This window comes from Branchiostoma belcheri, unplaced genomic scaffold, assembly GCF_001625305.1.
Source record: "Branchiostoma belcheri isolate BF01 breed outbred unplaced genomic scaffold, Haploidv18h27 scaffold34, whole genome shotgun sequence".
NCBI classification, from domain to species: Eukaryota; Metazoa; Chordata; class Leptocardii; order Amphioxiformes; family Branchiostomatidae; genus Branchiostoma; species Branchiostoma belcheri.
The window spans coordinates 768,608-788,720 of NW_017803954.1; the positions used below are offsets into that span (position 1 = coordinate 768,608).

Genomic DNA, 20,113 nt, shown 5'->3' on the forward strand with positions numbered 1-20,113 from the left:
TTATTATTGTCAGGGTTCACACACACATTCCCTTTTTCTTTTGATCCAGAAGCATGGCAGCTTGCCTTTGTTTGGAAAAAGTTGAGATGACACAATTTCATGTTTTCCACCAAATCTAGCACCAAGTGCCATCATACAACATGTTGTGGATGTTCTGACTTGTGAAACCATGGAGGTAAAATCACATGTAATTTTTATCCTTCAATTGTGAAACAAGCCTCATCTTGTTTATGGCACTCCTATTTTCTGTCTAGTCCCATGGGCTGCAGGACTTCCTCTTGTTCTGAAAGTCCCTCAAGCAACCCAGGTTCTGTACACTGCCTGACATGGAAGTCATTGAGTGATTAGCTTACATGACGTGTAGTTCTAAATTCTAAATAAACTAGGCAAAGAATTCCACATTGGCAAATGTACATGTCGGGGCGGGAAAGAAATATTTGGAAATACATGCATGTACATGTACACTCACTGGCATGTACTTCCTGGGAGTACTTACATCATAAATCAGTTGTGAACTTACATCTTGCACTTGGCAAACAGGGTAAAACTATATGTCCTTCATAGGCATAATGAAGGACACAGTTTTACCCTGGACTCATAACCTTTGAAACCTGCACAATAGGTACTAGTATGTGCATGTTTGGGCAGATTGACATACTAGTAATCTGTTGATGCAAGTTGTTACATTATTTTCGATTACTTGGCAGGCATTGTATTTTGTGATGACAACCAAGACTCCCCTTCCCTGTATAAACAATCATAATTAGAAGAAAATTTGGAAAACCTGCAAGTGTCTTCAGACATACAGTTCTTCCCCAGGGCATAGCTTCATGCAGTGCTTTCTTTAAACAAAGAGGGGGAGACAATATTACTTCTGTATATATGCAAATCCAATTTGCATCCTGCAAGTGTAAATTGGGCCGTGCATGTGCGGAGACTATAGATGAGCTGAAGTTGAACCATGCTGTGAAAAAAATGTTGGGGTGAAAATCACTGAAAACGAGAATAATTTTAACTGTACATTCATGATTAGCCATAGTTCTCATTGAGGGGAGCTCTGACAAAAAAAGTATACCAATCACTGAAATAAAAAGGCTAGACGCAATTTCAGATCAACCTTATTTTGAGTTTTGCTTCTCTATTGTCAGAGCTTAGCCAGAAAGAAAAATGGCTATTCACAGAATGAAAGCAAAAAAATACCTACCACTCTGTGTCTACGCCACATGAGAGTTTGTCTCGAATTGTGTGTACAGGGCTCGCAACTCGGATGTCTGCTTCTGACACGCTTCACTTGCAATTTTGACTGCCCTCCGGTACGGCCCCCTCTTTTTCTTATTGAACCGCTGCTTGAAGTCCTCCAGGTAGGGCGACAGCGTAGAACATGCGATGTGCGAGGTGGTGGAAGATGCGAACCACTCCACGTGTGCATCCTGCCGTACGATCTCCCCATTCTCTGCCCTACTGACAGTGATAGACATGACACGTCCTGGCCACCATGGGAAGCCATGGATCTTACCCCACACTATGTCCCCTAGGCAAACTGTTCGCCCTTGTGCCGTCATCGTTTTCGTGACGTTCTTGGTGTGAAGATGAACCTTAAGGGGTGGCACTATCTTTGGACCATTCCTGCTCTCTGTGTCCTCTTGCTCCGGAGCAAAGTCATAACTGTTAGAAGGAGCAGACGTTTCTGACCATGCATCTGAAGACTGGGAGCTGGCGGTACGCATGCTGTTGATCGATGCCGTGTCTAGTGATTGAGTCCATTGAGAATTAAAATTCTTCAGCACGACGGACAGACCACCTTTCTTCTTCTTCTTGTCCTTGTCCCTCTTACTCTTTCCACCGTTGGAGTGTGCAATGTCCGAATGGGGGCCATTTGCATAAGCACCACCCACAGAGGCCTGTCGGCCATGTTGCCCATGCCTGTCTGTTGCAGGCCTGTCTTCTGAAGCAGCACTGTTTCTGTCCAAACTGTCCATGGAGGTGGTTAGGGGGGGAGTCTGCGCAGTAGTTCCATGGGGGATGATGGCGGCTCGCTTCAGTCGGAAGCCAGGACGACCATTTGCGGTGCCCTGTATCATGCGATGCTGGGGTGACATGGCCAGTGCTCCTGTGGCCTTGCCCTGAGCTCTCTCTTTCGCCTTTTTGAGCACCTTCTTTGCCTTGTCACGTTCGGACTTACTGAGTCTGTGGGACCTGTTGTCATGGGCAGTGTTGTCGTACCTGTACGTGCTGGTCACTTTGGGCGGAATCTTCAGAACTTTCCCCTTCCCCTGCGGGGTGGCATAGGAAATCTTGATGAGAGGACTGGTCTTTACCCCTCTTGTCTCAAAATTATCCTGCTTCTTCAACTTCTTCGCAGATTTCCTGGCTGCTGGGGAAATGTCCTTCCTCTTTCTACTGTTCTCAAGCTTTGCCAGCTTGGCTCTCTGTGTGTTCTGGGTAGTTTTGGATGTCACCACCTTTGAGGAGTCCTCATCTTTCACGCACTCTTTGCACTTTGAACACAGAATTTGGCGTGGCCTCAACTTGATGTTACTTCTCTCTATGATGTTTCTATTGCTAGAAATATTCCTTCGAGTAGACCTAGCTTTCAGGATTCTTCTGGGTGGAGGAGAGGGAATGTTCTGGCCGTAGCTGGCTCGAAAACTTAGCGTGCTGAGCTCTGGGGCTTTGGCCCCTTCCTTGCTGCCATCTTGCGGGTCTCTGTTCTCTCCTCCGCACGTTTCCACGATCGCAGCGCCGCTCACCCGCAGTCTGGCGTCCGCCACTCCATACGGCAAGTCCCTGGAAGCAACAGACAAAGCCTGTGTCATGATTTGGGACATGCGTGCGAAATTTGTGAACAAAAAAGTTTGATGCCAGAGTCATGTCAGCTTATTTGCATACCAAATATGCGGCAGAAAATCCCGTCTTTTTCACTCACCTTTTCGAGGAATCCAGCAAAACCCCCCTAAACACTTTGTCTCCATGCCTCAAGGTCACAACAACAAGGTCATCGAGGGCCTCCTCGATCGTGGCGGGGATTTCTGCGCCCCTTTTCAGCCCGTTCTCCGAGGCTTTGGGGTCCGCCATATTTGCTTCTCCTCCCTTTGCTTACGGAGCGCGGAAGGCGCAGCGAGGTGTCCAAGTACGCATGCGTCAACATCAGCAGCCACATTTTTGCAACAACAGTCCCCAATGCAATGTAAGGGGATACATTGTATATTTTCTCTAAATTAAATCTCAAAATAAGAAAGACTGCCAGCAGTCTTATATAGGAAAATATAATTTATGCCCTTAGAAATGTAAAGTTCTGAATGTCCATTGTATTGTCTCACATATTTGAAGCACACATGCAGTCTCATCATCATGTACTCAAGTACCCTATATAGTATATAATCCCGATTCATGGCAATAGATGAAACCATAAAAACTTCCACTGTATTTTATGATTTGCTTCATCTCACAAGTTTTCATGTACACAAAACCCCATTTTTCAAGAAAATTACTTTGCTAGCACTTAATTAACCTATAAAGCCTATAGAACCTATAAAACCTATATGTTTCGTGACTTCATTCTCACTCCATTGACATCACTCGTTGACCTACTTTGAAGAAAGCAGAGTGATGGCATTCACTGTTAATAAATGTGGTTAATGATTTATCCAACTTGCTTTCATCTGCACTAATAAATATGAAGAATATGCATCAATTATGATGATTCAATTTCCATTTGCATCAAGTGTAGTGTTTGTTGCTAACTACATTGTATACGTAATGCATTTATGCCATATGAAATTCTCATTAAGCATAATTTCTATGGAAGCAAACCTGTGCCATACCCTACTTGTCTTCAGCACAAATACACAACAACCTTTTCATAATTTGTTCACACCTTTATTCCTGGTGACATATAAAAATATCTGACAGAAGAAAAATGCCAGATTGCCCTGAGAGTATTCTTGTACCCATCACCTTCATGTGAATGTACCAAATTTGTGAAAACACAATGTTTGTTTGCAGCCATCAGTAAAATCTAACCCAGCTTTGCACAGAAATTGCCAGGCTCAAATTGCATACTGTAAGTAAGCTCATCATTTGCCAAACATGCAATAGGTTAGCACCACTAATGTAAGCACTGTCACAATCTGAACTTTAACGGTGCATGCACAGAGGCTAGCACCATATCATGATCTATCTCCAAGTGCCTGTGTAAATGGACAGTTTTTTTTTCTTTTTAGTGCCAAGAATCCTCACAGAAGACAGAAGAGTCAGTAACTATGTCCTGTGAGGAGGATCTTGCACCAACTGGGTCAGATGTATTGATAACAAAATTCCAAAATGTATAGCTCCTGCATGCTTTGCATGTCTTTATGTGGTACTCCTTATGTGTACATCTTTCCTTCCCTCTTTCTCACTTACTCACTCACTCACTCACTCATCCTCTTTGTTCCATATTTCTTGTGGTGCACATTCTGTCTGCTTGCGAGGTAAGACTTTGCAGAAATGAATACATTAGCTACCAACAACACCCCGATATGTACATGTGTAGTACATATTTCTTTTCACACGTCCTATGTGTAACATTTCATGGTAGGACTACTTTCTCTCTTGGCTATTGCAACTTGCAATATGTCAATAATCACGTCCATTAGTTCCAGCATGGTGCAAATGCTAGAAATGCCTTCATGATTCATCAAATGAAGTAGCATAAGTATCAGCTCTCCTGAAAGTTCACAACTTCTCCACTTTTGAATAAATCTTCTTTTAAAAGTTGCACGAGTTTTCTAGCTGGCATATCAGGATCTATCAGCTGGTTGTTGTCTCGTAGTCTTCTGATCTCCTCCCTGACTCCATCATCTGCTGCCTCGATCATTACTGTTGTCTGGAAGAAAAGGAAGTAATGAGTAAAGTAAAGTAAAGTAAAACTAAAAGCTTCCTGTAAATCTTGGTTGCATGACACACCTTTTCAGTGATACAAGGCTACTAGTACTTTCCCCAATGCCATTGCAAGATATGTCAGTTCCCCTGCAGTGTAGTTTCTGAAACATTTCTATCATTAGTTTATTGTAACATCTGGACAGAACTATACTTAAGAACAGCAATAATCTTGGGTCATGGCACCTTAAGTTCAGTTTCAAGTGGCCCTGGGTTGTAATTAAGAATTCGAATGTGAGGTTCCTCTTGTGCCATGACCTTAAACATCATTTCCCGGGCGGCTTTCCCTGCACAGTACAGGGAATGACACTTCATCGGCCTCTGTGCCTCGTCACACGTCACGTTCACCACTGTACATGGCAAATTCCCCGGTCTCACAAACTCAAGAAACTTCCCCGTTAGAGAGACCGCGGAGGCCACGTTCAAGTTGAAGTACGAGTCCAGCTCTAGAGGGTCGCTGTGTTCCCAAGTTCTCCGACTAACGTTCCCAACGGTCCCTGCGTTGTTCACCAAAAGAGCGTGTTTATAGTCCGTTGGGTCGACCTGAAACCTCAGACACGCAAATATGCTTCCGGTGACGGAAGACTTGGACAGATCTCCGAAGAGTGTTGTGATTTGAATGTGTGGAGACATCGCCTTGCACAGTTTTTCTGTGTCACGTAGCGACTCCGAGTTTCGTCCTAGCACCACGACATGGGAATCCCGAGCGAGTTCTGCAGCTAAAGCAACAGCCACACTTCTTCCGAACCCTTTGCTACCTCCAGTTATCACACATAATGACTTCCTTTTGGAGAAAGGGGGCGTCCACCCCTCCCCACCTTCCGCCATTTTTTGCTCAGAGCGTGGGAAAATCCATGGCGACGGTCATGGGAACATCACACTGTAAATGTTTCAAAAATTAGAACAGAACTTAATTAACAGCAAGTACCATAAATTTATACGAATTCAGTATGAAATGTTTTATCAACGCCAACAACACGTTGAGAACTACCAAATGGGATTTTTCTGCCCATAAAAGTCTAATTTATGACAATATGGCCCCCTATAAGTAAGTGGTGCGATCTAAATGTCAAAGGTTACGCAAAGAGTTCTGACTGCCGTCCCCTATGACTAGTTTTAAAGTCACTCTATGTAGTTTTTTGACAATACAAAAAGTATATTTTTTATTCTTTTCTTTACATAGTACATTGGCTTAACCCATTAGTATTCCAAAATTATACTCCCCAGCAAAAAATACAACATCCTTGCTCCTTAGAAGCTTAGAAAACTGTGAATGATCTTCTATTCAACCTCTGGCCAAACCACACATATGGTATTGTCCACTCCCAGTGGTTTGACCTACATCCCAGTGGGGTGTCAGTTGATAGCTTACCAGTTTCTGAAATACCTAATCGTTTACCAGATTTTTTATCTCTTTTGAAGGGATAATGGCCACAGTTTATTCATGCCCAACAAAATACTCTAAGTTGATAATTATATTCCACCTCATGTGAAAGATATGAGTTTTTTCTAAGGAGGGTATATCTTGTGACATCTGCCCCTGTCTATCGAGCCTGGCATGCCCGGGCCAATTAGCCACCCCAGGGGGCAACCACTGTATGTTGTTGTTGTTGTCCTGCCTGAGCAAACCGGTGGCACCGGGAACTGAAGAAGGACTGTTTGAACAGACAAAATATACGAAAAAAATGTGAAATAATAACACAAATGTGTTGAAAAGTGATAGTAACTGCTAATAACACCAAAATTTAGTATAATTAGAATATTTCAATTTTTTGCGCAAAAAACTACATAGAGTGCCTTTAAGGCCATGTTACTCCTTCTAACGTGTTAATAATCATGATCATGTTGTAACACTATGATTCATATATAATCATGGACTATTACCCGGTGACATATTTCACAGAAAACGGTTCTTTGTCCTGCACACTGATATGTGCATAATTTGTTGGTAACGTTAACGTTACATATGCACAATGTAACGTTACGTTTTCAATCATATTTGCAGAAGATTGAAGTGTGAAAATGTTTTTATAGGTACAAGTCATCCAGCACAGACTGTTTTTATCTGATGCTGAGTTGCAGCTTCATTGAATAACTTGATTATATAGATTTTCAAGGATATGGTTACTTTTATTGCCTACCTTGCTAAAAACAAATATTCATTTCAACTTTATAAGGGACATCTGTACCACTACTCTTCCCTCTAGCTCTGAACTTCTCATCCAGCAACAATTCTCTGTGCCTGATATTTTCCATACTCCAGGGTGTATACTTCTTGTTCACGCAGAAAAAAAGGTACACAGGATGGATGAAGCACTATCAAATGCTGATGAGTCAAAGGAGGTTGATGACCATCATGTAGTTACTGAGGTGCTGAAGATGGATAATGTACAGCAGCTGTTGGATCACCTCTTTATCTTCTGTTTTCTCAACTTCTCCCATGCTAACATAATGATTACATAGCTATCAAAACCCCTTCATACTATGATACATGTACTATAAATTTATTTACAAGTATGTTTGTGGGAATATAATTTCATGGTTTAAGTGTTCATGCTTGAAACAAAACTGTACCAAATCAAGCAACATTCTGGAGAACAGCCCTTGTGCGATTGTACTGTGAATTGTACTGTAAATCATGAAATATTCATGGTAGTTTTACTTTCCTGGTTTTCTTCTTCTTGATACTCTCGAAAAACCCCTACTGGGGTATCACTGAGAGGGTTTTCATAGTGGCCTTTTACTGTAAAATCATAACAATAAAATCAATTTGTAATACAGAATTGTTTCAACTGCAAGCATGAAATTCCACCAAAACTACTTTTCTATCCTTTCACAAAATAAAACCCCCACTTAGTAAATGCATTCACAGTAATGCGAAATAAGGGTCAACGGACACACATCAATTACAGGCATTTGACAGTAGCTTGGTTGGTACTTTATTCAGAAAAAAAAAAGGATTCTCCACTTTTTTGGCATCACAACAGAATTGCATTGTGTATCTCAGTGATTTGATCGCTTGTGCATTTTTACCATGACAGCATCTTAAACAAAACGATTCATCCTAGCTTAGAAAAAGTTTCCAGATACATACAGGAGACAAAAAAAACTTTATTGCTGACAGGTTTTTTCTACCTGTTGTTGTCCAACTGAAGAAGTACATTTTGATGCAGTGGAGCATTATTAACTGAAGATGAAAATGTACATGAAATGTACTGTGATTGTGGTACAAAATGTAGTATCTGTTCTTTGATTGAAGGGACCATGTCTTACAGTAGTGCAATGCAAACAGAGTTTGCTACAGTGCAATGTAGACTACTTCCCAAGTACAATATCTGATACACAAATTCTGTAAGGATTAGAAGCTTGGAAATGACAACAAGAAAACACCAAGCACAACAGTGACTGATTCCATTCATTATATTACTACGTGCATGTCAGGTGGAAAAATAAAAATAACATGAGGTGAAAAACAAATGCAAACATTTCTAGGATTTTCAAAGAGTTCAGTTGTAGTAGTATCTGTTCTTTTCAATGAATTGAAACATGTTTGCCTGAGTGCAATGCAAACAGATGCCCCATGTTCAATACCTGAAGATACAAAATCATCTCAAGCCATTTAGACTGGGACCAGTTAAATGGGTTTAAACCAGCTTTCTGGAGAAACCAGGTACATGCAAATAAAAAAAAAGTCCTTTCTAAGTGGGTTAAATCCTGTTTTACAAGATCTCATTTCTAGGAGAAACAAAACAGTCTTATCTGGTCCCAGTCTCATAACAAAGGTTTTAGATAAATCATGCAAGCCAGCCTGCTGTAGTGCAATGCTTACCATGACTGCCTATAGTGCAATGCAAACCATGGCTAGCGGTTGTGCAATGCAGGCTGGTTGCATGTAAGGATACAAAATATATCTAATATTGACACTTGCTTTGTTCTGCACCCGCAGTACAAACCATATACACATTACCCCACCATCTACTTCTTAGCGAAGGAGATCTTCATTGCGTGTGTTGGTGTAATCTTGAAGCCCTGCAGGGCATCACGTGCAGCCCCTGACTGCATCTCGTTGTCGAACTCAACAAAAGCGATATCATGGCGACCTGGAACCAACCGCACTTCCTTGAAGCCTGGGAACCTACAGGGAAGAAAAGAAACCATAATGGTAAATAATTTGGCCAAACAGGCCACAGGATTACCTTAAAGTGGCTATGCAGAATAAATAAGAAATCAGATTCAGGCTTCCGGTAAATATTGGAGGGCCCCGTCATGGAATCCTTGGCTTCCTGAATTCCTGCTGGCTCGTCATTTCTGGTGTCTGAAGTGTTGACCTCCTGTGTCTGACCTTTTGACCTCTTGCCATTCTACCTGTCATCCCCATCCACATGCTCTCAATCTACTTTCTGGACAACAAGACTCACAAACCCTCAAACATCTCAGCCACCCAAAACAATACCCAGAGGAAGTTACATAACTGTCTACTTAGGCCACAGCAAGTAAATTTTATGGTCTATTGGTCTTTCTTATTGGGGAGGGGGATGTCTATGCCCAACATATATAATAAAAAGTCGTACTGGTTGAACAGCATGGACAACATCATCTCCGTGGTCTCCTCAGGCAGGTTGGTGAGGAACAGGATGTTGTTGGGAGGCTGCTCTGCCTGTGGCTGAGGCTGGGATGGCTGGGCCATGCCTGGCATCATCTGCTGTGGTGGCTGGCCCATTCCTGGTGTAGGCCCACCTAACAGAGATGCAGGAACAAAGTTCAGTAATTGAAGCAATTGTCTGTTTCCAGATAGGGCAAAAAAAATTGAGAAATCTCTGCAGAAAAATTCCAACATCACAACCTGTTTAGCCAATTAGTAATGCAGTTCTGAAAAAAATAGCTACCATGGCATATAATAATATATGTCCATTGTACTCTAAACAACATGACTGCAAAGTACATGTATTGTCTAAGCCTGGCAAAATCTTGTTGTCTGTTACCTGGACTAAAAACCAAATTTTCCAGCACTAGTGTCTTACCTGGTGCCATCTGCTGTTGCATCATGGGAGGAGGCTGTTGCTGCATCCTCTGCTGCTGCTGTGGAGGGATCTGAGCGGGAGCCGCTGCCTGGGGACGTGGAGCCGGCTTCTTCGGAGCCTTTTCTTGCCGCTCTTTCTTCTTCCTCTCCACATACGTACCTTTCATCTTTGCTATGGCATCAGAGTCTGTCTTGGAGTAGGCTATTCGCATGGGCTTGTCGTAAAACGGGAAACCCTGCATGGAACGAAGCGCCTGGGTGGCACTGTTGATGTCCTTGAAGATGACAAATGCTTGTCCGCGCATCTTCAGCGTCTTGAGAGCGACAATGTCCATGATCTGGCCGAACTGGGAGAAGATGGCATAGAGGGACTTCTTCAGCTCCTCCTTCTTCACCTTCTCGTTGAGGTTGTTGATGTAGATGGTGTGGTTGGGTCGCAGCTCCATGGTAACTGGTTCGTCAACAGCTGTACAACTTAGAAACTAATGTGACAGAGATGATTAGTGCCTGCCTAGAAACATCATCATTACAAATTATACAAGTTCTCAGCAGTGACGGTGACTCTTGAGGGCATGTTTTGCCGCCCAAAGAGCAGCATGAGAAGAGCACAAAGTGAGGAGAAACTGCACATGAGGGAGGAAGAAAAGCACATTCGAACAAGCTGAGCGGAGAACACAGACAACATCAACTTTTACTTGCATCATAATATTTACATGAAAGGAGGTTCATAAATAAGACAGCACATGCCCAGACTCGAAAGGTGATGATCGCCGTGGTGAACAGAACGCATATATTTGCATTTCTATGTTGTTGTTTTTTTGCATGTCTACGTTTTGACGGGGCTTGCTCCTGAGGCGCTTTGCGAAATCCGCGGTACGCTTTCTTTTGAAAAGGCGCTTATAAATGGATCAAGAACCTACGCCACCACCGACCCTCCTTTTTGTTCTGTCGACGTAAAGATGTTACTACGTTAAGATTTAATCAAGGAGGTTTAAAAGGACTTGTTCAGTATAGTTCACTTATTCGCCCCCCTCCCCACCTCAGCGACGCGCGCGCATGCAACAAAGGCCACTTTCGAGGAGCTGTCTTTTGCCGTCTACAACAAATTTTACCGTCTAGAACAAATCTTTAAAGTCAGCACAACAATAAACAATACCTTGGTTACCTTTAGCTACAGAACTCAGCCTTAAAAAGTGTCTCAAGAGGCCTTTTTTCCTGATGACTGAGGGAGGCTAAATCTTGTCCCAACGTCTGCACGGCGTGGTCCTGACGTCACGAGGTCAACGGGGGTCAAATTGGCTCTGGGTCCTGCAATACTACATCTGCCGACAGGTGGCGCCGTTGTTTTTGTTCACACCATATCCATAAAGGCATGTTCAATTTATTGGTAGGCAAATCAACCTTCTCACTAGTATGTCACTTCATGTATGTACATCATCAAAAGCAGAGGCTCCGTTCCAGTACCATAATAAGCCGCAAGGGGGACCAAATGCAGCCATTTCGCACAGACCTCCCACCGTGATACAAAATATCATTATCATGATTATGGCTGTTCACACACACAGACAGACAGAGATAGAGACACACGCGCGCGCACACACGCGGCCCCGAAAACAGAAGGCAATGATGCAATTACGAGATATTAGTTGTTTTTTTTAACTTTGAAAAATGTGGGATAACCATAGCAGATTAAACCTGAACAATATTGATGATCGTACAAAATGTATTTATGGATATAAATGTGGTGTTTTGGGGTGGTCAAACAGCACGATGTAATGAGACCTTTACTCAGTTTTAAAGCGAATACATCTTTGTGAGTAAACACACGAACTAAATATTATCAGACCAATCAGCGTAGAGAATGGGCAATCAATATACAATGTACCGTAATACCGTCAACTTAACCTTAAGCAGACTAATGTAGCCGCTTGGCTAACCATTCTCCATTGGTTATGGGGTTACACAGCAAGGAATGGGTTAATGAGGACCTCGCTCTCCATATACATGTATCGTTCTCATCGATCAGGGTTAACGCGCTGCTTGTCCAAAATGGTATTGACTGGATTAGTAGTCACCTTCCTTGTCATCGGGTCTGTCTTGGGTGAGTATGTCATGATATCGTAAAGAAAAGAGGTACTGATAATACTGAAAGAAGTCAACTCTTTAGAAACGTATTGAATTCGATATTTTTTTGAAAGACGAGACTTGAAAAGTCCGACACATTAGCCTCCGTAGCAGGCTTATAGAAGTATTAGAACTGGGGGTTTGGTATAGCCTCTACCAGGCACCGCGGATCGCTGGAAAAATAGTAGATATCACGGGTCGCAAATTGGAGCTTCTATGGCCCTGGATCTTCTCTGGTATACTATCCCTTTATTTCGGCCAATTTTTACTATTTTTCCAGCGATCCGCGGTGCCTGGTAGAGGCTAGGTTTGGTAGTCTTCGGCTGTTTTCTAATCAGCCCAGTTCTAAAAACGGGGGGTAATTCAACCAGGTCGGCTATGTTGTCTATATACAATCAGAAAATAGCACATAAAAGCTCCCAAAGACCATTAAGACCCCCCAAACCCCCACTTGGCATGCTATGGAGGCTACCGACACATGCGGTCTTTTACTAGGAGACCTTTTTGGTACGTGTTAGCCTACAGTTAGCCTATCCTATATCCTCCATTATATTACCATGCATGCAATAGAGACTATCCCAACGCAATAATTCTACTTCTTCAGGAGACGACCCTGAATGTACAGGTACTGTTGCCTCTAACGGACAACACGGTCACTGCGCCACCGTGTCCTCCTGTCCCTACAGCTACTTCGTCTCCGGCCTCTGTCCCTCCTACGGCTTCGACATCAAATGTTGTTACAACTGCCATCTGGGAGGATGCCAGACGGGCTCAAGTACGATACCATTTCTTTTATTTTATTTTCTTTTAAAGGAACTTCTAATTAAAGATTAAGACCATAACAGGATTCAGTACTAGTTCTAGTTCTGTGTCTGCCTTCGGCAGCATTACTCTGCCGATTCGAGTGGACCTCGCTACTACTTTTCAATGGATGTCTTGTACTTCTGTTGTTAGATATCGGAACGGGGACAACTACAGGGACTGGGACCGGGACAGACCCTGGGACAGGGACAAGTACGGGGACCGGAACAGCAACGCAAACGGGACCATCGCCATATGCTGACGTCCGCGCGACCTGGCTGAGTCGGTACGACCACGCCACCTCCCATGCGGAGACCGCAGCCAACTTTGCCACACTTAAGGCAAAGGGGATCAACCGTGTCTACCTCAACGTCTGGGCCAGCGGTAACTATGGGGCAAATTCTATTTATATCACATCGGAAGGATATTGTGTAAAGTGTTTACAGCAAAATATACTGTAGCTGGGTTGAATTTACTCAGCATTATTGCTACAGCTGCCCTGGTTCCCACGACGAAGCAGAATTTCTAAACCGGTAACTTTTGGCCCAGTTCTTCTTGGATGTCCATCGTCAGCCGATGATGACGTAACCCAGTTAGTAATACTAGTATTGTAAAATCACGTGGCCCAGTTAGTGTGATTGTAAGAGCACAGTAGGTCTCAGCCGCCATCCTTCTGTTCTGTCAAAGTTCTGACGAATCCTTAGCCACGTGGTCCAGTTAGTACGATTACTGTATATTGTAAAAGCACCGCAATCAGAAAACGTACTTATTAATTAGTAAGACAAACCTCTAAATGGTTATGTTTTATATGTGTCAAGTTGGCAACTATACCTATAAACAGAGTATACTAGTCACTGAGTCCTAGTCACAGGACTAGACGGAAACCCAACATTATTACAATGAAATTCACTTAGACGCTTAAAGAAATAAAGGACTGTGAATTTCCTGATAAATGTGAGATCGTCTGACAAATGTGAGATCGTCATTTTATTGTCAACAGGCCAGATCTACTTCCACTCCCCGACCTTCGAGTCTCTGGGGATCCATGGGCTGGTGAGAGACGTCCTGGGGTGGGCTGTAGAAGAGGGACGGAAACAGGGGATCGAGGTAACGTGTTTAAGCTACAGCAGCCGAGACACTTTTGCAGGATATTATTGGAGACGGCAGTGTAGAATATATAAATTCTGATGCCAAGGATTAATTCCACAAGGAAATGAAGACTGCATTTTGAATCTAGTACATTGTACCTTTCTCCGCTTTTCCAATAGATTTGGGCGTGGTTCGAGTACGGTCTCAAGGCATGTTGGGGTTCCAGCCCAACTGTTACAGTCTTCTCAAATAAGGTGAACAGTCTGGGATGGATAAAGGGACAGGCTGGAGAATATTGGTGGATGGATGCAGGAAACACACAGGTGAGATAAAAGCCGGTTCAGTATGCTGTGTTTTCTGAGAGGTTTTGCTGTTGGTCTGCATACATACGCATTTCTCGGCACAATTTTTGAACACACCAAGGTCAGTTTTTCATATACATTAACACGTTCTATATTTCTCAGGTCCTGGACTTCCTTGCCGGCATGATGCAGGACGCCTTCAACAACTACCCAGGGTTGGCTGGTGTTCAGCTGGACGATCATTTTGTTCAACCCTGGCAGCTTGGAACTGACCTGGTGGCGACGATGACAAACGCCGCAAGGCACATACTTGGGTAAGTGGCGGCTGGAGTGGGGACCTTTCTTGATGACAATTGCAATATACTGGCTTATCAGTGGAAAAGCGTAAGAAATGGCTCACACATCAATGAGCAAAGGATATGGATGCGAAGGTCATTAATGCCATTTATGCGACAGGATAGCACATGTAAATACACGTATAACGAATAGTGGCCTTATAATTTCAACATAGCAGTATCTGTGCACTAGTCTGCTAACGCCTTGCAAAATCACACCACCTTTTCAGTCGGGTGTCTGGCAGGGTGTCGTTGTCACCGATAGCCCCTCCTACCCTCTCCCTCACGAATTACAACGTGGACTGGGCCTCCTGGGCGAGGGAGGACATCGGATTTCACGAGTACGTTCCTCAGGTCAGTTGAAAATGCTACGTAAAGAGTAACAACAGTTACATATAGTATACTTATCCGTTGGACATCCTTTGCAAAATGAAGTTCCTTGTTCCTGTACCAAGAAGAGACGAGGAACAAATAAACATCAATGTCCTAGGTAGCATGTTGATATTTACAGAAATGTGTGTGTAAGCTTTATCAACCCAGTTTCTCTCTACCCACCAGATTTACCGTGAATACGCCTCAGTCTTTAACGCCGACCTTGATCGCGTCATAGCAGCGGTCGGTAAGACCAAGCTTGTCCCCGGGCTCCGGTGTATCGGCACGGGTTCTCCCACGACGTACGACGCACTCGGTCAGATGATGAGTCGGTGTGAGGCCGAGGGTATCGGATACAGCGTCTGGTACTCAAGATGCTTCACGCTGCTCTACACAGACCTCATTCTTGGATAGTTGATGTGCGAGAGCAAACACATCACAAAGTGCATATGGAGAGAAAGAAAACAAATAAAGAAACAAACAAGTGAGAGAAAGAAAGTCTGCACTATTGTATTACTGTTAGTTATTGTGCGTACAGATAGCTAGAGCATGTATTTTAAGAATGTCTGGGGCGTATGTTCAGCCACACCCAGCATATGTATTCGTATTTCTCGCTTCCAGTGAATAACTCACCAGCAGTACTTGTTACCACCAGTGACTGACAGAACACAGCAACGATACTAATGTCAAAGACCGATTCTCCTGTCCTTGGTGCTGAACTACACGCACACACACTCGTGGGCCGCATGTACCGACTGAATGGCACATTACCAAGTACCATACAGAAGTTTAGGCCAGCTTATTTATATAAGGTTTGGGTTTGAATTCCAGTCCAGACCCAGAATTATGATTTGCTCGTCATCTTTACAATTTGCAGAGGACTTTTCAAGTGTTTACAGAGATATTGATATTGAGCAATACCAGACATCGGGAGATGGGGGTCGGCCGAATAGGCTCATAGGTACGGTATACGAATGTGAAGCTACAAACAGACTTAGGCTTGGGACTTAGGCTTAGGTTGATTGGTCGGACTAATATTGTCTGGAGAGCCAGCGGCACGTCCTGTTGTGGAGGCTTAGGAACATTCCATCTATTCTCAGACCAGGTTTCCGTCATAGGGTCGTAGGTCATGGTCCTGTTTGTGATCAGAGATGTCGATGCGTTTAGTCGCGTGGCACGATAGTCCACGTGTCTATGGCAGTCACAAAACGTGCACATTTCTATACATGTCTGCTGATTCATCGCATTAGAAAGCAATGCAGAGTGTGGATGTTGGGGCTCGGCGCATACTCATGGAGTAGGTATGTGGAACTATAAACACTTAACAAAAACTTCCAACTATTTTTCCTTTTTTGAGTTTTGGGACCCGCCTCGGAGATCCTCAACCACTCACGGCTGAAAAATACTACAATTGCAATGGCTGCCTAGATCATTCTGATAAAGATATGAACATAAGAACTATTCAATATAGCATGAATATTCTAGTTTCACAGACCAAGATAAGAGCGTGTACATGTATGCGACGGGCGCAGTAGTGACGAACTACCCTGTAAAATAACTTAGTTGTGTATTAAGCTCTATCCAACAGGAACAGTGGTCTCCTGTAGACATGACAGAAACATGTACATTTGGCGGTCACGTCTAGACACGTAGACTATCGCGCCACGCGACTACATGCACCTCTGATCAAAAACAGGACCATGACCCTACGACCCAATGAGGGAAAATAGAAGAAAAGTTCCCAAGCTTCCACGACAGGACGCCACACACCAGCCAATTACACCATTGTACAAACACGGCTTGACCAATCAACATAGCGGTTAGCACCTTTAAAATAAGCGCCCGTCCTGCCGAATAGGCAAGCCGGCACCTCAGTGGTAAACTCCAGGATCAGAACTGTTGGACGAGCATCTTTGCCTGTGCAAAATGGCGCTGACTTCTTTTGCTGTTGCCTTCGTGTTCTTGGCGCTTGCCTCCGGTTAGTATGATCACACGTAAAAAGGTACAATTCCTATACGTCAAGGCACAAAGTTATATAAATGGAATCATGAGTGTCTAATTTCTGTCTCGCTCCAGCTAACGATCCTGAATGTGCGACTTCCACCGCCGTTAACGGACAGCACGGCCACTGCGTCACCGTGGAGTCCTGTCCGTACGGCTACTACGTCAGCGGCAAGTGTCCTTCCTACGGCGACGAAGTCAAGTGCTGTTACAGCTGTCATTACGGAGGATGCCAGACCAACTCAAGTACGACATCTTTAGGTTACTGTCTTGTCTGCAACTTCTAGTATGGGCAGCTTACAATCTACTTTATGAACGCTTTCTTTTTAACTACTTTTTGTAGGTATCGACAACGGGGCAGGACCGTGGTCGTCATTGGGAGAAGATAACTATACAGCCCCGTATGGTGACGTTCGTGCCACCTGGTTGAGCCGCTACGAGCACGCTAACACGCAGTTTGAACTGGCTGTCTCGTTCGCCCAGCTCAAGGCAAAAGGCATCAACCGTGTCTATCTCAATGTATGGGCCGACGGTATGACTATTTATTTTACATATCGGCGTATTTACAGACGAAAAGATATGTCATATATAGACTGCCGTATGTACACAATTGTATTGATACAGCTGTCTAGGTTCTCTTGAAGGAGATTATATCTTTGGACTGATGACTAATCTCGAATGTTAAAGTGGAACACACACACAAACACGCACACACATGCACGCGCGCGCGCACATGCACACACACACGCACCAAGCTAATTATGTTAAGATGCGGTGGTTGAAGTGCTTTTTAGAATAAGTACTCATGGTTGTTATTGTATTGGGAAAAAATCAAAGCATGTGTTCACAGGCCAGATCTACTTCCACTCCCCGACCTTCGAGTCTCTGGGGATCCGTGGGTTTGTGAGGGACGTGCTGGGCTGGGCTGTAGAGGAGGGACTGAAGAGGGGGATAGAGGTAATCAAAGGGCTCGGTCACATTCGTCCTGCGATCGTCGTACGATCCCAAACCGAGGACGTCCTCGGGATAGTCGTGCTCGTGTCGTACAAACGTCATCTGTCTTCTTACGGAATTGGAGTGTCTTATCCTTGTCCGCGGTTTGCTTTATCATAAGCCTGCTTGATTATTGAAATCCTACAACAAAATCGTACGGCGATCGATATACGATAAATGTGCCCACACACGTTTTGGGCCATACGAATTCAGATTTTTGTTATTGATATATATAGACTAACTTACAGTCACTAGGCTAATATGTAGATTTTAGAACACCTAGTAATGCACATGTATGTTCGAATGTTTCAAGGCATAAATTCATACGTATTCCGTAAAATTTGTGTAGATACAATGTACTTTGCATGAACTTCGAATAAAATAAAGTTACTAGTATAAAGCATTTGTTAAAGCAAACCATTTCCTTTCTATGCGTGCACAGGTATGGGCGTGGTTTGAGTATGGCCTCATAGCTACCTGGGGTGACAGCCCCACTATGACCTTCTTCTCCAGCACTGTGTATAACATGGGCTGGATGAAGGGAGAGGCAAAGGGCTACTGGTGGATGGATGCTGGCAACTTTGAGGTGAGGTTATCACCCTCCTCCCTGTCAGATATCCACCTTTTATTCCGGCTTCGAATCCCTGGTAGGCCCCAGTGTTGTGCCCTTGGAAAAGGCACTTGTCTCAGGTGAAAATGATCAACCATGGATAACGTACCTAGCTGTTGGTTGTGTATAACATCAGATGAATATCAGGCTACTGATGCCTGTCCTCTACCATTTAAGTTGTCTCTGGCATCAAAGTTGTAGCTTTTTAATGAAAGGGATGCAACACAACATTTTGAACAGACCTGAAATGGAACACCTTGAAGGTTAGTTACAGGTATGTACTCAATGCTTTTCCCTCAGGTCCTGGACTTTGTTGCTGGAATGATGCAGGATGCATTTGACAACTACCCTGGGTTGGGTGGTGTTCAGATAGACGAGCATTTTGGCCAACCGTACCAGCTTGGAAGTGACCTGGTGGTAACAATGAATGATGCTGCAAACTACATCCTAGAGTGAGTATGGAAAGAATTTCACTACAATTGCTGGTTATCTATTCTCAGCTACTGCTACATGCCCCTTAAGTGAGATATACTACCAGGGTTCTCCAGATATAATCAGGTGGCTGAGTTGTGGGTTTGTGTCTCTTTCTGTCCAAATTGATGAAGTTGCATGATGGGTGGGAGGAGATTTTGACAATTGATAGTCATGCCTGAAGGTGACCCAGCATGCAGGGTGGGACTAAGTGGTCAGTATATGGATAAATTAAGGAAATGGTGTAACATCCAATCAAACCCACTTTCCTAAGGTCTGTGAACTTGAAGATCTGAAGTTAAAGTCTGAAACTTCCAAATTCTTGTTATTCTTTGCTATGGACCGTACTTGTAACTTGCTGACACCACCGAATCACATCTTCTCTCTAGACGTGTGTCTGGGAAGGTGTCGCTGGCACCGGTTTCACCTCCTCAATCATCATTGCTGAACTACAACATGGACTGGGGTCGTTGGGCAAAGGACGACATCGGCTTCCATGAATATGTGCCAAAGGTGGGCTAGAAATAGCTTCATGGTGTGCTCATAGTAAATGCTGTATGTAAAGATTCCATGGAATAATGGATACATGAAAAATCAAATCAGTTACTGCTGTTGATAAAAACTAGACTATGAACCAAGCTTGATGAAATGACAGCCTTGAAGAGCTTATCCTCAGCAATGCACAGTTACAGAACTACTGGTAAGCATGCAAGTTCTACTCAACTCTGCTGTCTCCCCTCCAGATCTACCGTGATACAGCCTCGTCCTTTGACTACGACCTGAGCCAAATCATTGAAGAAGTTGGAAAGGACAAGCTGGTGCCCGGGATCCGGTGCATTGGCTCGGGTGCGAACACCCCGTATGACGTGCTGAGTGACATGATGACCCGCTGTGAGGCTGAGGGGCTGGGACACAGCATCTGGTACTCCAAATGTTTCACTCAACTCTACCCAGACCATGTGCATGGTAATTGATGCACACTAGCAACCATTTCAAAGTGCAAACAGAGAAAAATAAAAAAGAGAATCCTTTTTGTTGTTTCAAAGTATCCTTGTTTTTTCTCTACCTATACTTT

The 20,113-nt window shown here is 43.7% G+C and overlaps 5 protein-coding genes across 6 annotated transcripts in view; 2 read left to right on the forward strand and 3 right to left on the reverse strand.

Annotated features, from left to right (window-relative positions):
- LOC109475531 (PWWP domain-containing protein 2A-like) overlaps positions 1-3,111 on the reverse strand; it is a 13,089-nt gene extending 9,978 nt beyond the window's left edge. Inside the window, exons 1-2 of the mRNA XM_019776174.1 lie at positions 2,927-3,111; positions 1,205-2,787 (exon numbers count right to left, since the gene is read on the reverse strand). Of these exons, the coding sequence (XP_019631733.1) occupies positions 1,215-2,787; positions 2,927-3,075 (1,722 nt within the window). The 5' untranslated portion in view covers positions 3,076-3,111 and the 3' untranslated portion in view covers positions 1,205-1,214. The remainder of the gene's footprint in view (positions 1-1,204; positions 2,788-2,926) is intronic.
- A 466-nt stretch (positions 3,112-3,577) lies between these two features.
- LOC109475535 (sepiapterin reductase-like) lies at positions 3,578-5,818 on the reverse strand. The gene is made up of 2 exons (XM_019776177.1): positions 5,107-5,818; positions 3,578-4,867 (listed from the first exon to the last, which is right to left on the reverse strand). Exons 1-2 carry the CDS (start codon positions 5,746-5,748, stop codon positions 4,700-4,702), a joined length of 810 nt encoding a protein of 269 aa, XP_019631736.1. The 5' UTR covers positions 5,749-5,818; the 3' UTR covers positions 3,578-4,699.
- Positions 5,819-7,835: 2,017 nt separating this feature from the next.
- Positions 7,836-11,232, reverse strand: LOC109475536 (U1 small nuclear ribonucleoprotein A-like). 2 transcript variants are annotated; one of them, XM_019776179.1, is made up of 4 exons: positions 11,106-11,232; positions 9,942-10,422; positions 9,492-9,657; positions 7,836-9,055 (listed from the first exon to the last, which is right to left on the reverse strand). In XM_019776179.1, the coding sequence occupies exons 2-4, from the start codon at positions 10,384-10,386 to the stop codon at positions 8,896-8,898; spliced, it is 771 nt and encodes a 256-aa protein (XP_019631738.1). In that variant the 5' UTR covers positions 10,387-10,422; positions 11,106-11,232; the 3' UTR covers positions 7,836-8,895. The 2 variants fall into 2 exon arrangements, with proteins under 2 accessions (XP_019631738.1, XP_019631737.1); XM_019776178.1 differs by having other exon boundaries at positions 8,702-9,055; positions 11,097-11,209.
- An 87-nt stretch (positions 11,233-11,319) lies between these two features.
- On the forward strand, positions 11,320-15,591 carry LOC109475532. Its single transcript, XM_019776175.1, has 8 exons — positions 11,320-12,041; positions 12,669-12,839; positions 13,019-13,249; positions 13,866-13,972; positions 14,134-14,277; positions 14,419-14,570; positions 14,822-14,945; positions 15,150-15,591. Exons 1-8 carry the CDS (start codon positions 11,921-11,923, stop codon positions 15,375-15,377), a joined length of 1,278 nt encoding a protein of 425 aa, XP_019631734.1. The 5' UTR covers positions 11,320-11,920; the 3' UTR covers positions 15,378-15,591.
- Positions 15,592-16,801: 1,210 nt separating this feature from the next.
- LOC109475668 lies at positions 16,802-20,069 on the forward strand. The gene is made up of 8 exons (XM_019776432.1): positions 16,802-16,941; positions 17,040-17,210; positions 17,308-17,496; positions 17,815-17,921; positions 18,400-18,543; positions 18,868-19,019; positions 19,428-19,551; positions 19,782-20,069. Exons 1-8 carry the CDS (start codon positions 16,890-16,892, stop codon positions 20,010-20,012), a joined length of 1,170 nt encoding a protein of 389 aa, XP_019631991.1. The 5' UTR covers positions 16,802-16,889; the 3' UTR covers positions 20,013-20,069.
- Positions 20,070-20,113: the final 44 nt, after the last annotated feature.

What these genes read in the sequence shown, in the direction of transcription:
- LOC109475535 (XM_019776177.1), bottom strand. Translation starts at nt 5,748, where the DNA reads ATGGCGGAAGGTGGGGAGGGGTGGACGCCCCCTTTCTCCAAAAGGAAG. An exon ending in CACTTGAAACTGAACTTAAG is followed by an intron (nt 4,868 to 5,106) that starts GTGCCATGACCC and finishes CTTTTCTTCCAG; the next exon opens with ACAACAGTAATGATCGAGGC.
- LOC109475536 (XM_019776179.1), bottom strand. Translation starts at nt 10,386, where the DNA reads ATGGAGCTGCGACCCAACCACACCATCTACATCAACAACCTCAACGAG. An exon ending in GCAACAGCAGATGGCACCAG is followed by an intron (nt 9,658 to 9,941) that starts GTAAGACACTAG and finishes CATCTCTGTTAG; the next exon opens with GTGGGCCTACACCAGGAATG. An exon ending in TTGTCCATGCTGTTCAACCA is followed by an intron (nt 9,056 to 9,491) that starts GTACGACTTTTT and finishes TCTTCCCTGTAG; the next exon opens with GTTCCCAGGCTTCAAGGAAG.
- LOC109475532 (XM_019776175.1), top strand. Translation starts at nt 11,921, where the DNA reads ATGAGGACCTCGCTCTCCATATACATGTATCGTTCTCATCGATCAGGG. An exon ending in TGGATGCAGGAAACACACAG is followed by an intron (nt 14,278 to 14,418) that starts GTGAGATAAAAG and finishes TATATTTCTCAG; the next exon opens with GTCCTGGACTTCCTTGCCGG. An exon ending in GCCGCAAGGCACATACTTGG is followed by an intron (nt 14,571 to 14,821) that starts GTAAGTGGCGGC and finishes CCACCTTTTCAG; the next exon opens with TCGGGTGTCTGGCAGGGTGT.
- LOC109475668 (XM_019776432.1), top strand. Translation starts at nt 16,890, where the DNA reads ATGGCGCTGACTTCTTTTGCTGTTGCCTTCGTGTTCTTGGCGCTTGCC. An exon ending in GTTCTTGGCGCTTGCCTCCG is followed by an intron (nt 16,942 to 17,039) that starts GTTAGTATGATC and finishes GTCTCGCTCCAG; the next exon opens with CTAACGATCCTGAATGTGCG. An exon ending in GCTGCAAACTACATCCTAGA is followed by an intron (nt 19,020 to 19,427) that starts GTGAGTATGGAA and finishes TCTTCTCTCTAG; the next exon opens with ACGTGTGTCTGGGAAGGTGT.